At 54.4% G+C, this 15,469-nt stretch overlaps 1 protein-coding gene across 1 annotated transcript in view; it reads left to right on the top strand.

Moving 5' to 3' along the window:
* Positions 1-15,469, top strand: part of ITGA11 (integrin subunit alpha 11) — a 114,704-nt gene that overhangs the window by 78,911 nt on the left and 20,324 nt on the right. The window contains exons 11-17 of the mRNA XM_072738921.1: positions 331-475; positions 3,990-4,138; positions 8,571-8,711; positions 8,968-9,171; positions 9,764-9,894; positions 12,666-12,832; positions 14,174-14,316. Of these exons, the coding sequence (XP_072595022.1) occupies positions 331-475; positions 3,990-4,138; positions 8,571-8,711; positions 8,968-9,171; positions 9,764-9,894; positions 12,666-12,832; positions 14,174-14,316 (1,080 nt within the window). The remainder of the gene's footprint in view (positions 1-330; positions 476-3,989; positions 4,139-8,570; positions 8,712-8,967; positions 9,172-9,763; positions 9,895-12,665; positions 12,833-14,173; positions 14,317-15,469) is intronic.

Here is a 15,469-nt window from a genome sequence, read left to right as displayed (position 1 = left end):
CACGGCTTCAAGGAGGGCCAGGAGGAGAAGAGAGCCACGGGAGATTGACGATTGACTATAGGGATTTGGAAGCCCAACAAGGAACAGAGGCTGGGTCCCAGAGGTGGAATGTATTTCTGGAACATTCCTTTGTTTGACCCATTGAGGCTGAGGATGGGGTGGAAGGTCCTTGGCTCATTCAAAAGTCCAGAATCCCAGCTGGAAGTTAGTTAAATAATGAACACAGGAGACACAGGTCAGGTTGGTGCCCGAGGTGGCTGGTAGGGGCTCATTGTGCAGAACCCGGGGGTCCCCGGGAGATGCGAGCTGACGGCCCCTCCCCAATGTCAGGACGGGATTCTGCTGGGAGCCGTTGGCGCCTATGACTGGAACGGGGCCGTGCTGAAGGAGACCAGCGGCGGGAAGGTCATCCCCCTCCGAGAGTCCTACCTGAAGGAATTCCCCGAGGAGCTCAAGAACCACGGTGCCTATCTAGGTAAGAGCCCGAGCTGAGCCTGGCTCCTGGGCGGTGGGCAGGGGGGACCCCGGGGGCTCCCACACCCGAGCCGAGGGTTCCGTCTACATAGTCTGTGAACATCCAGCCACAGGTCGGGGACCGTTGCCCCTTCACCCAGCACCTGTAGACCAACAGGTTAGAATTAGTGACAAGCAAGCCACCTGTACCGGACTTTCAGCTGATGCTTCTAGACGCTGGGCCAGCTGTCCATGTGTCTTTAAAGCTTTCTGCCTTGACTGGGGTTTGAGCACGCTGAGCTGCCTCCCAAGGCCAAGGTGCAAGTCGAGGAGAAAGCTACCCTCATTTTTATGTGCTAATATTCACAATCAAGGCGCAAGTCACTTCCCATTAAACACTTGGGAAGCAGACATTAAAGAGAGCCACAGACTGTTGGCCCCATGGGTGGTGATAGGCCCCAGTTGTGAGGCCCTAACCCACGGAACCCAGTCACCTCCAGTTCTAGAAGAACGGGACCCTGGGCTCCACGCTGAGGCTGCCAGGGCTGATTCCTTTCTGAAAAGGCCGAGCCAGAGTGAAGGGCAGCAGGCGGGGAACGGCCGGGGCTCCCATGATCTCTGAGCCACGTCTGCCATCTGTGAGGTCCCTCATCATTAATGCCTCCTCGGACCCCACTCCTCCAAGAGCCCGGGCCACCCAGAATCGGCACATCTGTCCACGTGTCCATGTCATCCCTGCCTCTGTCCCCCAAAGCTTCAACCACACGCCTTGCCTGTGACGCTGCCCACACTGTGGCCACCCCATCCTCCATCTCCAACTCTGGGACCCTGAGCTGACCACAGAATGCTAGAATCGGGACTTGCCTGGGAAACACAGAGGTGTAGGGCCCTAGAAACTTCCCAGCACTACCTGGCCCCAGGGCCTGGGCTCCACTTTACTCAACAGATATTAAACCTCAACTGGGTAAAGCGCACCTGTGGCCTATGCCCTCTGAACGCAATGGCAAGCGGGACCCAGCGTCTGCCTCCCAGCTGCTTCTCAGCCAGTGGGGGAGAGACAGGTGCACAGGTACAAACTATAATGCACATGGGGCCAGAGTTCAGATGCGAGCACAGAAAAGAAGGGAGAGATCAGAGCCCCTGCCCTGGCAGATACCCAGACGCTAGAAGAGATGTCAGAAGAACAAAGGCTGGCGCTCATTCAGTGCCAATCAACCGCGACGGCTTGTGTTCCTCCCATGTGCTCAGCACTGTGTAGACAAGTGGGGACACCACGTAAGGGATGGTGGTGCAGTTGCCTTTAATATCAGGGAAATTACATCAGCACCCAGGGCCCAAGGGATTGAGACAAACGCTGTGGGTCGTCACGCTCCAGTGGCCGCACACCCTGGCCACCCCTGGGATTGTGCTGGGGTCTGCACCAGGTCCCTGGGGCAGGAAGAGACTGAAGAAGCCAAAAAGGTCCAAGAGAAGGAGGGAGGTGTGGAAAGTGCTCGGCGGGTTCAGGACCCAGGAAGTAGACAGGTCAGGCTGGGGCAGAGGGGTGCAGCAGGAAGGGGAAGGCGGGTTAGGGCAGGCTGTAGCTGGAGGCCTCGAATGCCCGGTTGAGGAGTTGGAGCTTTTTTATGCTAGCAGTAGGGAGACAGTGAAGGTATCTGAGTGAGAGGGTAGCAAGATGAGTCTCCCGCCACTGTCTCTCCTGGCCCAGCAGAGCTGTCTTCCTCCTCCCAGGAGACCCTGGTGGGGCAGAGCCAGGCTGCAAATCCCTTGCAAGGCCCAACCATCTTGGGTGGGAATCCTGAAGGAATGCCTCTCTCTTCTCCTCCCTCTGGGGCTCAGCCACGAGGACAGTGTCTGGGATCTCTGGAAGATTCCTTTCTATGTGCCCCAAGGGAGAGAGTGTTTTGGAGGAAGGACTTCAGGAGGCCAGGCTCTCCGCCTCCACACAAGGAAGCTGTGTGGACTTCTGGCCACGGGTCTTCCCCTGTCATCTTGTCAGGCCTTCTGGGAGGTCGATCCAGCTGTCAGGATGGCCCTGCCTGCTGGCCAAAGAACCACACAGAAACTGAAGCCACAGCCAGCAGACTGTGGGAAGCAGGAAGCTCTCAATGCTTCATGCTGCTTTAAAAGGCGGCCCACGCGTGCTTCCAGGACATTTGGCCCCCAAGCCCCTCCCACCACCACTGTCCCCCCTTCTGAGGAAGCCCAGAGCCAGGGGCTAATTGAGAACATTTTCAGTAGTGCCTTTGGGAGCTCAAAAGAAAGCTTGGTGGGGTGCCTGGGTGGCACCCCTGGGTCAGCTGAGCATTGGGCTCTTGATTTGGGCTCAGGTCATGACCTCAGGGTTGGGAGATGGAGCCCTGAGTCGGGCTCCAAGTTGAGTGTGGAGATTCTCTCTCTCCCTTTGCCCCTCCCCTCCTAAAAATAAAGAGAAAAGAGAGAAAAAGCAAGCAAGCAAACAAGCTGACCCCACGCCATAAGGTCATATATTTATACCCTCATCTATTTATGATTGTGCTAATACACAGCCATATCAGCCTGTGCTACCTCCTGCTTCACTGGCCTTTCAAGCCCCAGTCCCCAGGATACAGCTCTAAGAGTCAAAAATGTGTCTGGAACCAGAGTAGCTCACCGTCCTGCATCCGCGCTCCCAGCCACTCAGTGAACTCGTCTATGCATCCTGCAGCCTCTGTGTGAGCAACCAGTGGACCATGGTGGCACCCTTACCCACACACTCGCACACGCACATATGGCAGGGGGAGACATCCATTTGCCAGAGACGGTCCAGGAACTGCCAACAAACGCATCTAAGAACTGGGATCCAGTACCCGAGGCCATCGGGCAGAAAGTGGGGCTCTAGGCTCTGCCTCGAGATTCACCGCCATCCGGCAAAGCCAGCCCGAGGGCATGGAGTGGTGGCCTTTCCAGAAGGTGCCCTGGCTTCCATTTCTTCCTTGCTTGCATAGTGTATGTCTGGGACTGAGAGGAGCCTAGGGGCTCGCTCCTTTGAGTCTGCAAAGTTCTGGGACTGCAAGGACCCCGTGTCGATGCCCAGCGGGGCAGCTCCCTCCACCTGGCCGCCAGTGCTGTGGTTCTCCATGAACCGCTTTCCAGCAGGTTACACTGATGAGGGCAACACCGGCTGGTCCCCAGACAGACAACTGGTGGGGATCAAAACCAAAGCCTGCCCAATATGTAATGAAGCCCAGCTTGGGTTCACCGTCTCCTTCCTCCCTGCTCCCCCACACACGCGGGACTCGGGACTCCGGTGAAGGAGGGGGTGCATGCTCCAGGTCAACAGTGCCTTTCAGCAGCCTCACCCGGCTGCCTTGGTGCCTCCAGCTGGGGCCGGGGTGCTTGAACTCTGTTCACCCTCCAAAGCCCCATCCTGAGCTCTGCCTCTTTCAGGCTTCCCCAGTTGTACCTAGGAGTGACCACCCTGCAGGTCTGCACCGGCTCAGCCTGCCCTGACTGGCCTGTGCTCAGGCACAGCTGAGGAGCTGGGGCAGAGACCAGCCTGTTTCCTCCTGTGGCAGGGTACACCGTCACGTCGGTCATGTCCTCCAGGCAGGGGTGGGTGTACGTGGCAGGAGCACCCCGGTTCAACCACACAGGCAAAGCCATCCTGTTCACCATGCACAACAACAGGAGTCTCACCATCCACCAGGCCCTGCGGGGTGAGCAGGTAATGAAGGGGGAGTCTGGGGGTGGAGGTGGGGCACGGTGGGAGGGCATACACAGGGGGGAGGCGGGGAGGTTGGGCTGGTGAAGACTCCGGAGTGGAGTGACTCCAGTCGGGGTGGGGGGTGCATACCAGCCTTGGAGCTGGACTATCCCTTCTCCAGAAAGCCAGGCCCTGGTCCTTGCTACAGCAAGGAGAACCTAGGAGACCTTGCTTATCTCCATTTCGTGGACCTCTTGTTTCTGGGGCCAGACCTTTGTCCCCGACAGCCAGCTTCTCTCCATTCATATAAAGGGTTCAGGTTAGAGGCAGGATCTCGGCTGTGGCTCCCCAGCTCCGGCTGCCAGGGCCCCCGGGCATCCTGAGGGACTGTCACGTTCCTCAAGCCACCTTCACGCTGCCAGCAGTGGGAGCAGCTGCAGCATCCCCCCCGCCACCCCGCCCCAGCCCTGCTGCAATGAGGCCCCCTGGGTTCACGGGCACACCAGCTTCTTTCCTGTCCCTGGAATGGGAACAATGCAGAAGGCTAGAGCCGCCAGCGCCACCCCCCGCCCCCGCCCGGGCCGCATGGGAACCACACTGTGTTGCTCAGAGTCCCGTGTTGGATGGTCATGCGTGCCAGTTGTGAAGCTAGGATAGGAGCACTGGTGGTGGGAAGATCAGAAAACAGGGTTCTGATCCAAGTCATTCCAACAGCCGAGGAAGACAGTGGTCCCAAGAAGCCACGTAGCTTTTCCAAAGTGACCCGGTAGATTCAAGGCTGGGTCAGGTTTAGAACCAAGGACTCTTGGTGTGGCTCTGCTTCATGCTACCTCCTGACCCCTGACAACCCCAAAGCCAGCACGCGTGTGTGCGCACATACACACACACACACACACACACACACACACACACACACACCCCTCCTGGCTGCACTCAGCATCCACAGCATCCCGGGCCTGACCTGGGCCCTAGCCAAGCCCGCACCATCATCCCCAGCTCACCCTCGGCCCTGCGGAGAACTGTCCCCCCAGGAACAGCCCTGTCCCCTGCATCTTTTACTGCCCTTGGCCTGTCACCATGAGGACAAGCTCCTCGCTGGGTCTAACCTAAATCCCTCTGGCTCAGGCAGCCACCGTTCCTCTTCCCGCCTCAAGGGCACTGGCAGCCCAGGGCATGGCTCCGTCCCCCGGCCTCCATCCTGCCTGCCCACACTCTGCCCAGGGCCGGCTCTTTCGGGAATCCAGGGCTAGACCTTGAGAGCTGGAGGGAATTTGCTGATGAATTTATGACATTTTTACTGCCCGGTTCCGCCTCCAACATCCGAACGAGAAACCGCAGTGCTGAAGGCAGCTAAATTAAGTGGATTCCAAATCACCGTGACCCACATAGCTGAGGCTACATATTTAGACAAAAGTCTCCCTTCCCTGCTCCCTTATTCGCTCTGTCTGCCTCTTAATTACTTTACAGAGGGGATAGCTCTTCCCTCCCCCACCCCGTGTTGAGATCTCCATTCTCCTCTCTTCTGTATTTCTCTCTTGCTTCTCAGTTAAAAGCTCTTAATACTGGAAGATAGATTGCTCCTCAAAGCACTCTGAGCCAGGAGGCAGCGGGGGAGGGAGTGTCATGGGCTCGGGTGTCAGACTGGAGTCTCAACCCAGTTTGGCTGTGGCCAACCTTCTGACCTTGGGCGAGTGATTTCAGTTCATTCCCCGTAAAATGAGGAGGGTGATCTCTCCTAAGGTAGCAAGAGGCTCACATGAGCCAACTGAGGCTGTAAAGCATGTCACACAGGGTCTGTCCATGCAAAGAGCTCCTTCATCCTTCCCAAGTGACCCATTGGTTCAATACATATTGATTATATGTATTATATTATTATCATACCCAGGTGTGGAGGGGACACAGCACTCTCCATAGGGGGAAGCAGGTGCTGGTGTGGGGCTGGTGGGGGGGCAGATGGAGGAGGGGTACCCATTGCAGGCAGGGCAGGGCAGGGCGAGAGTCTAACAGGAAGTGAGCTGAGGATGTTAGACATTATCCAGGAGGGAGAAGAGGAGAGGAGTGCAGACAAGAGCAAAGTATGTACAGAGGGAAGCCGGGAAGCCAGCCAGAGCCTGGGGCTTTTGGAGAAATCACTGGGAATGTCAGGAGAGAGTGTGGGAGCTTGGGGGTGGGGGAGGACACAGAGGCTGGATAGGGAGGGAGGCGGGTCCATCAGAGTCCATCAGAGCAGAATGTGGACTTCCCCGTGCACCCCCTCTGGAAGCAAGGCAGTGGTGTGGTCAGCTGCTAGAAGCCACTCTGGCTGCCCAGGGAGGGGGGCAGGCTGGAGGGTGAGGCAGGGGGTCCTCCGGCAGGTGCCTCACCCGGAGAAGAGGCAGAAGAGGAGGGAAGTAGGACGTGTTTGGCATGGGCCAGGCAGGGCTTGCTGGGAGACTGTGCGTGGGAGAGGGGGCGGTGGAGCCAGGGAGCCAGTCTCAGGTTTCAGACTAAGTGGGCACCCTCATTGAAATGAGGGCCACGGGCACCCAAGCGGGGAGGGGAACAAAGTGGGTGCTCAAATGCTGAAAAGAAACCATAATCCCCCATCCCAGGTGCTAATCCCAGAGTTATTTGTAACATTAAAAATTGAAATGAGGGGGATCCCTGGGTGGCTCAGCGGTTTGGTGCCTGCCTTCGGCCAAGGGTGTGATCCTAGAGTTCCAGGATCGAGTCCCACATCTGGCTCCCTGCATGGAGCCTGCTTCTCCTCTGTCTGTGTCTCTGCCTCTCTCTCTCTCTCTCTCTCTGTGCCTTTCATGAATAAATAAATAAAATCTTTAAAAAAAATTGAAACAAGCCAAATGTCCCACAAGAGGATTGGTTATACACATGCAGCATATGCGTGATTAGAATATTATAGAACCACCAGTGATCATATTGTAGGAAAAAATATAACACATCATGAAGAAATTGCTCGTGATCTATTGTTTGATTTAAAAATCATACATAGGGACACCTGGCTGGCTCAGCGGTTGAGCGTCTGCCTCTGGCTCAGGTCATGATCCCAGGGTCCTGAGATCCAGTCCCACATCGGGCTCCCCACAGGGAGCCTGCTTCTCCCTCTGCCTATGTCTCTGCCTTTCTCTCTGTGTTTCTCATGGATAAATAAATAAAATGTTAAAAAATAAAATAAAATAAATCATATATAAGCTATATATATATACTGTATATATTAAATTGTGTATTTAATTATATATATATGTATTATACATATAAAATAAAATAAATCATATACATATACATATAAAATATAAATATAAATACATATAAAATCATATAAGTAGGGCAGCCCTGGTGGCTCAGCAGGTTCAGCACCGCCTCCAGCCCAGGGCGTGATCCCAGAGACCCGGGATCGAGTTCCACATCAGGCTCCCTGCATGGAGCCTGCTCCTCCCTCTGCCTGTGTCTCTGCCTCTCTCTCTCTGTGTCTCTATGAATAAATAAATAAAATGCTTAATAATAAATAAATAAATAAATAAATAAATAAAATCATATAACTATAAAATAAAATAAAATAAATCATATATAAGCTATATATACACTATATATATTAAATTGTATATGTAATTATATGTATATGTATATGTATATGTATTATACATATTATAATTATTATACATATTATACATATACATGTATATGTATTATACATATAAAATAAAATAAATCATATACATATAAAATATAAATATAAATACATATAAAATCATATACATATAAAATAAAATAAAATAAATAAAATAAATCATATATAGCTTATTTTATATGTATATGATTTTGTATTTTATTTTATATGTATATGATTTTGTATTTTATTTTATATGTATATGATTTAATATACAATTTACATATACATATAATTAAATATATACAATTTAATACACTGAATATATTAAATTGTATATATTTAATTATATGTATATGTAAATTGTATATTAAATTATATGTGTATATATATATACACTGTGATCCCAGGTTATAAAAATAAAACCATATACGCACACACAAACCAGCCACACACACCCTGGACAAAACAGACTGAACAAAAATGCACTAAAATGTTCGTGGAAGTTATAATTGGATGTTGGGACAAAGAGTGACTTTTATTTTCTTCTTCATACCTTTTTCTTATCTTGTTCATTTTTGCCATCATACTGGCTTACAAACAGAACCAATGGCAATCAATACAATTAACCAATGGAAAGAAGGAAGCGGGAGCTTGGAGGGGGGTGGATGATAGGAGAAAAGACTGTAGGGTGGGACCAGGTGAAAACGGGTGAGTCAAAAAAATAAAAAAAGAAAAGAAAACAGGTGAGTCCACGCCACGGTGGGGAGAGGAGGCGAGAGGGAGAAGACCCTTCCTTTTGTCCCTGGCTCCCGGGACAGCACAGCCCACCCCGCCCTTGTGCTGCAGATAGGCTCCTACTATGGGAGTGAGATCACCTCGGTGGACATCGACAGCGACGGGGTGACTGATGTCCTGCTGGTGGGCGCCCCCATGTACTTCAGCGAGGGCCGAGAGCGGGGCCGGGTGTACGTCTACAACCTGAGACAGGTACTGCTGGGGTCCCCCCAGGCACCTGGGCCCTGCCCTCACTGGGCGCAGGTGGGGGAACTGGGCCACCTACTGAGCCAGGCCAAGGAGAGCAGGACCCACCTCTGTTGCCGCCACCACGGGGCTCAGGTAGCCAGAGAGAGGATTCCCGGGGGAAATGGGGGTGGGGGGGAAACAGGGGGCTGCAGGCAGGGGGGACCTGTCCTTGAGCACCCTTGCCCGTCCCCCTGAGCCTTTTCCCACCCGTGTTTTGCAGAACCGGTTTGTTTACAACGGGACGCTGGAGGATTCCCACGGCTACCAGAATGCCCGATTCGGGGCGTGCATCGCCGCGGTCCGGGACCTCAATCAAGATTCCTACAGCGACGTGGTGGTGGGAGCGCCCCTGGAGGACAACCACGGAGGAGCCATCTACATCTTCCACGGCTTCCAGGCCAGCATCCTAAAGACGCCGAAGCAGGTGAGGCTCCCTGGCAAGCAGCTGAGGCTGCCCTGAGTCCTGGTCACCCAGGAGGCCGTGTCCTCCTGCAGGAAGGGACTCCAGTCTGTCCCAGCCCTGCTGACCTCAGGTCGGGATTTCCAAATGGGAGCTTTTGTTTTCAGGACGGTCCCATCACCGCTGTCGGCAGCCTGCTTACCTGTGTCCCCCTGCAACAGCAAAGCCCCCTCCCTGGGGACCCGGACCTCACTCCCCCTGCACGTCCGAGCAGGCCGTGGACCACGAGTGGGACTTCCCACGTGGCTTGCTCCTCCCTGGAAACCTTGCTCCCCTCGAGAGGCACCCATCTCAGGTCCCGTGCCCCCAGGGTCATCATTTTGGCCTACGTATTTTCTTACTAAGGTGGCCCAATACGTGTGGTCAGAGGTGCCGGGACTTGACGGCAGGTGACATAACGGAACAGGAGAGGGCATAGCTTTGGGCTGGGGACGATTCCTGATGGTTCCATGTGGGCTCTCTCTGATGCTCCCAATCCTGGCTTCCCTGAGGGCTGCCCCGCCCCGCCCTGTGCTAACAGCACCCACACCCGGCTCTCTCTTCCCGCTCCCTGCAGAGAATTGCGGCCTCTGACTTGGCTCCTGGTCTCCAGTATTTTGGCTGCAGCATCCATGGGCAACTGGACCTCAATGAGGATGGGCTCGTCGACCTGGCAGTGGGCGCCCTGGGCAACGCTGTGATTTTGTGGTTGGTTCTCCCGCTTCTCTTGGCTCTCAGGCTCTTCTGGGGGTCATGATGGACACCGGGTTGTTGTTGTTTTAAGATTTTATTTTTTTATTCATGAGAGACACAGAGACAGAGAGGCAGAGACACAGGTAGAGGGAGAAGCAGGCATCCTGCAGGGTAGCCCTATGCAGGACTCGATCCCAGGACTCCAGGATCATGCCCCGAGCTGAGGGCAGACACTCAACCACTGAGCCACCCAGGCGCCCCATCGCATTTTTCATACAACTTAAAAAAGGCATTACACAGAGGTATCCTACAACTTCACAGGGACAGTAAAAAAGTGGACCTGCCCTCAGTCATCAAAAATATTACAGCCTGGTTGGGAGATGTCTTAGCCCAGGTTCCCTAGAAAACAGAGCCCGAGACTAGAGCTCATGAGTAATGCTTCCCAAGTGACCTCATCCCAGAGGCAGAAGTAGGGACCAAGGACCCTGGAGCAGAAAAGAGGAGCAGTGGGAGTGGGGGGGCATCACTGAACCAGTTGGCACCCGCTGCTCATTCATGGGATCTCCAGTGAGGCAGGATGCACCTCTGCTTCTTGCAACAGACTGTCATAGGGGTGGAGGGGGTGTAGTATATCTTGGGGGGGGGTCCTCATATTCCCTTGTATCCTCTGTTTGCCATGGCCAGAGCATCGGCTGCCCCACACCCCCGAGGGGGTGTCCCCTGGCCCTCTAAAGGTGGCCCTGGGGGTGAAGGCCGCATGTGGGGGCTCATGGATCTTTGGGGGTGGCAGCAGCAGCAAGAGCAGCTTGGGCGGTAAAAGTATTCACTGGGTTGGTTCCAGCCAGGAAACAAGAACAGATGACCAAGACCCAGGCTAGGAGGTAGACCTGACCTAGCAGGTGCGTAGGGTGACACACAAACTGAGTGCTTTACGGGAAACAAGACACACACACATACCCCAAGAGAGCCAATCTGGTGGAAAGGACCCAGTCCAGCTCTAGCTTTTGAGGTCTAAACCTAAGTGCTATGTTCCTAGGGCTGAAATTGTGAGCTGGAACCTTCTGGGAAGACTGTGTGATCAAACCCCACAGACCTCAAACTGCCCCATTAGGATTCCTGGGGCTGCTTTTCTCCTTTTTTATTCTTTCTTTTTATGTGAGTATAGGTGATGTACATGTTCCATTAATCTCAGGTGTACAACATAGTGTTTCGGCAAGTTTATAGGTTATGCTGTGCTCGCCACAGCGTAGCTCCCATCCCTCACCATCCCCTATTACAGTGTCAGTGGCTGTATTCCTTACGGGGTGCCTTTCATCCCCATGACTCTCACATTCTACAGCTGGAAGCCTGTACCTCCCATTCCTCTTTCCTCCCCTTCCTTCCCCCCAGCCCACCCATTTTGCCCAGCCCCCCAGCCCTGCCCCTCTGGTAACCTTCCCTTTGTTCTCTGTATTTCTAGGTCTGATTCTGTTTTTGTTTGTTTATTCGTTTGTTTTGGTTTTTAAATTTTTTTAGGGTTTTTTTTTTTTTTTAGATTTTTCGCATATAAGTGAAATCACCCAGTATTTGTCTATCTCTGTCGGGCTTATTTCACTTAGCTCATACCCTTCTAGGTCCATCCACGTTGTCACAAACTGGGCAGCTTTGCAAACCCTCATAGCCCAGGCTTTACCCAGACCACATAAAACAGAGTTTCTAGGGAAGGGGCCCCGGGCAGGAGTAAGCTTGAAAAAATCCCCAAGTGTTTGTCTCTCGTGGGCAGCCACGTTTGAAAGGCACTGGTGTAAGCTAGGGTGTTTACACAGCACTCCACACTGTCAAAGGGCTCCTCTCACTGACTTCCTTTGATCCCCACATCCCCCTCAGAGAGATCATGGGACCTGCCCAAGGTCCCTGGGGAACCAGTAGAGCCAAGACTCAAGCCACCCCAGCCACTGCACAGCACAGGGGGGAGCCCCCAGCCCCCTTAAGCTAGGAGCAGAACATCAGCACAGATAATCGTGCAAAAATTCAGAAACATCTAAATCACACTACACTCACCTCTTTTTATATAAACGCATGGTGTGGAGACGCAGGACACTTCCTTCTCTGATTATGTTTTTCTTAGGCCAATAGAAGACTAAATTTGCTTTTCCGTGACTGCCCCTAGGGTAGTGTCCAGTGGAGACGTGGGGAATCTCTGGAACAGGGAGTGGCTCTCCACTTTGGCTGCACGTGGCAATCACCTGGGAGCTTTAACTCCTTGCTCTTCAAAGTTTGGTCCCAGACCAACAGCAACAGCATCGTGGAGGACTTACTAGAAATGTGGAATCCGTGTGGGCCTGTGGGGGGTCAGGATCTACACGTTAAAGATCCACCCCCACCCCACCCCTGCAGTTGTGCAAACATTAAAATTCAAGAAGCACTGCTTTCAGACATATTGATGCCAATTCTGATCAGATTTGCCCTGGAAGGCAAATTGGGCATCAGGATTCTTTTAAAACTCTCCAGAGTATTCTAATGAATTTCCAGGGACGGGGTGAGGACACCCGAGGCAGTCAGTGTGGTCTGCAGCAAGTACAACCGCTAGGAGATGATGAAGGGCGGCTCTGCGGCTACGCGCCTGCCCTCCACCTGCCCGTCACTTTTTTTGCCCAATATTTTGACATCTGGGGCCCTGTCTGCCCTCCGCCAAAGGTGTACAGATTCATTTCCGCCTGCTGCCCCACATCTCCCCCCTTCCCTCTCCCTGGGTTCCAGGGGCGGCCAAGTACCCCAACCCCCAGCCAAGTGTTCTTCTGCTCCAGGTCCCGTCCGGTGGTTCAGATCAATGCCAGCCTCCACTTTGAGCCGTCCAAGATCAACATCTTCCACAGGGATTGCAAACGCAGCGGCAGGGACGCCACCTGCCTGGCCGCCTTCCTCTGCTTCACACCCATTTTCCTGGCACCTCATTTCGAGAAGGACACAGTCGGTAAACAGGCTCCTCCCCACTCCCCAACTCCTACCTCCTGCTGCCAGCCCCGTCTCCCTTGTGAACTTTGAGATTGCCCTGCTTCAAAACCTGGGCTTTCACTGAAATGGTTTTCAAGTGCCAGGTCACCCCTTGAGCCACCTTAATGACCACATTTGATGACCTAATTCCAAGGAGCCAAGAAGGAGATATCATGACAGGGCAAGAGTGGCAGTCTGCAGCAGTGACCAACAAGGGAGAGGCCGGGGGAAGAAGGGAATAGTTGGGGTGCAAAACTTGGATTCAGAACAGGGACCTGGAAGCAGCGAAGCAAAGAGGGGCAGCCTGGATGCAGAGAAAGAATCTGAGCCCAGAGAGGGAGCAGGAACCAATAGGGTCAGACAGACGAAGGCCCCAGGTGCAGTGGTCACCGCGCAGAGTGGGTATGCGTCTGCGGCAGGGCATTTCCTGCTGAGGACCATCACTTCCAGCCAGGGCGGCAGCCAGACACCTGCTCACGGCCGCCCTGGGCCCACTTGGCCCCACAAAGTAGTGGCTGCGAGTTCTGGGACCGCACTGGGCCCTGGGCAGCCAATTGGGATTTCTGAAAGCTTCTTAGCCAAGGAGCAGGGCCCACCAGAAGGACGGGGTGGGGTGGGGGAGAGGTCAGGGCCAGCCTGGGCAGCTGTGCTCCTCTTTCAACATTTATCTGTAAAAGGAAAAAGGTCAAGAACCTGGCACATGCAGAGGGCTGGCTGGGGCACAGGCGAGGAGACGAAGGCTTTCCTGGATTTAGTAAAAGATCAGTCTCATTAAAGGCTGCAGGCCTTAAACCCCAGAACGGGGTCTTAGGTTTGAGAAGCTGGCAGCAGGGGCTCGTGGGGTGGGGACTGCCGCCTGCAGAGGCTCTGACCCAGGCCTGACAGGATCCCGGAGGCCAGGGCAAAACCTGGAAGGTGGAGGGAGAGCTGGGGGGTGTCCAGGACTCCAGCGGGGGCTCAAAGGAGCGCAACAGCCTGGCCCCTCGTCCTGCCTCCTCTTCCACCTCGTTCATTTCTCCTGCATTTCTTCCTTTTTCTCTTTCCCTTTGCTATCAGCCCCCCTCTTCATCCCACCTCCTTTCGCCTCTCTTCTCCTTGGCTCCTTCTTTTTCTCCTTTCTCAGTGCTTCCCTCGATCCCTGCATTGGGAGTTTCCCACCCACACCAGGCCTCCCGAGCGGAGAAGAGCAGCTCTGCCCTGGCCAGGCTAGAGGGCTTCCTGGAGGAGGCTAGCTTTCAGGAGGCTCTCTTAAAAGACAGGCCAAGAGTCTTGGGTGGAACTGTGGCTCCACCTCCATGGTTTTGCCCTCTCCCTCCTGCAGACATCAGGTACAATGCTACCATGGATGAGAGGCGGTACACGCCGCGGGCCCACCTGGATGAGGGCGGCGACCGGTACACCAACAGAGCTGTCCTGCTCTCCTCCGGCCAGGAGCACTGTGAGCGGATCAGCTTCCATGTCCTGGTGAGCCTGACGCCCGGCAGCCCCGCCGGCAGGGACCCAGCTCAGACAGGAAGGGGACACAGAGCTGGAGGAGGGGCTGCCACGGGGGAGACAGAGAGCTCAGCTGGCGTCAGGCCGGTTCCAAGCCCCCAGCAGGTCTCAGGAGGCGAGCCAGGGTGCGGTGTCCTGGACCTTGGCCGCCCCATATTCATGCCCTGGAACAAAGGCCACTAGAACACACTGCCTGTCACCTCGTGGTACCCTCTGCGAAATCCCTTCTTCCCCCCACCTCTCTGATGCCCTTTGTGTCTTTAGCGGGGGAGGAAATCTGGGGAGGAAGGTAGGCTCCGTGAGGTCGCACAGAGGGAACAGGGGTCAGTCTGTAGGGAGGGAATGGAAGCAGGCATTGGCTGAAGATGAGGACCAGGCAAGATGGGCCCATGGTGGGGGCAGACAGGGAGGAGGAACCCAGAGTGGGCAGCCTGGGAGAGGTAGAGAACCCACAGTGGCCCGGTGTCTGGTTTTGCAAATAAGGAAGAAGATGAAGAGTCGGCCCCATAGAAGCTCCAGATACCCATGCCACCGCTCCAGCCTTGGAGACGCAAGCAGGGGGCACTCAGAGCCCACCTGACCCCTGTAGTTCAAAGGCCAGAAGTCAGAAAGATGAGCAGATGTGGGAAGTCCTCACGTCCGTTAACGTGTGGTCGCCTCTGATGGTTGGCGTACTGATTCTCAAGGTGTGGTCCCCCGGACCAGCAGCAGCCCCGGCACAGGGGCCCTTGTTAACAACACAGGTGTTCAAGCCCCAGGCCAGACCCACCGAATCCGAGATTCTGGAGGTGGGCTCAGGCCTCAGTGCGTCGCTGGGCCCGCCTGGGTATTCTGATGCAAGCCCAAGCTGGGGAGAGCCACGGCCTGGATACAAAGAAGCCAGTGGCATCAGGATTTGGGTTCCACCTGGGAGACTTTATAGGCATCTCTAAGCGTCCCCTTCTTGACCATCTACACCTGGGTGCATCGGAGCAGCCTGTTTTATCCACACATTTGTTCATTCATTGAGTCCACACACCCCTGAAGCCGTGTCACGGCGCTGGGGCTGTGCCAGGAGCTTCTGAAGGAGGGGGTGAGACCAGCATACAGAGGCCATTGGAATTCGCCAGGGTGTGCGCACGGT

The sequence above is a fragment of the Vulpes vulpes genome, chromosome 15 (assembly GCF_048418805.1).
Source record: "Vulpes vulpes isolate BD-2025 chromosome 15, VulVul3, whole genome shotgun sequence".
In the NCBI taxonomy this organism is placed as follows: Eukaryota; Metazoa; Chordata; class Mammalia; order Carnivora; family Canidae; genus Vulpes; species Vulpes vulpes.
Note: the sequence above shows the minus strand (reverse complement) of the source record. Positions and strands in the feature narration are given on the sequence as shown.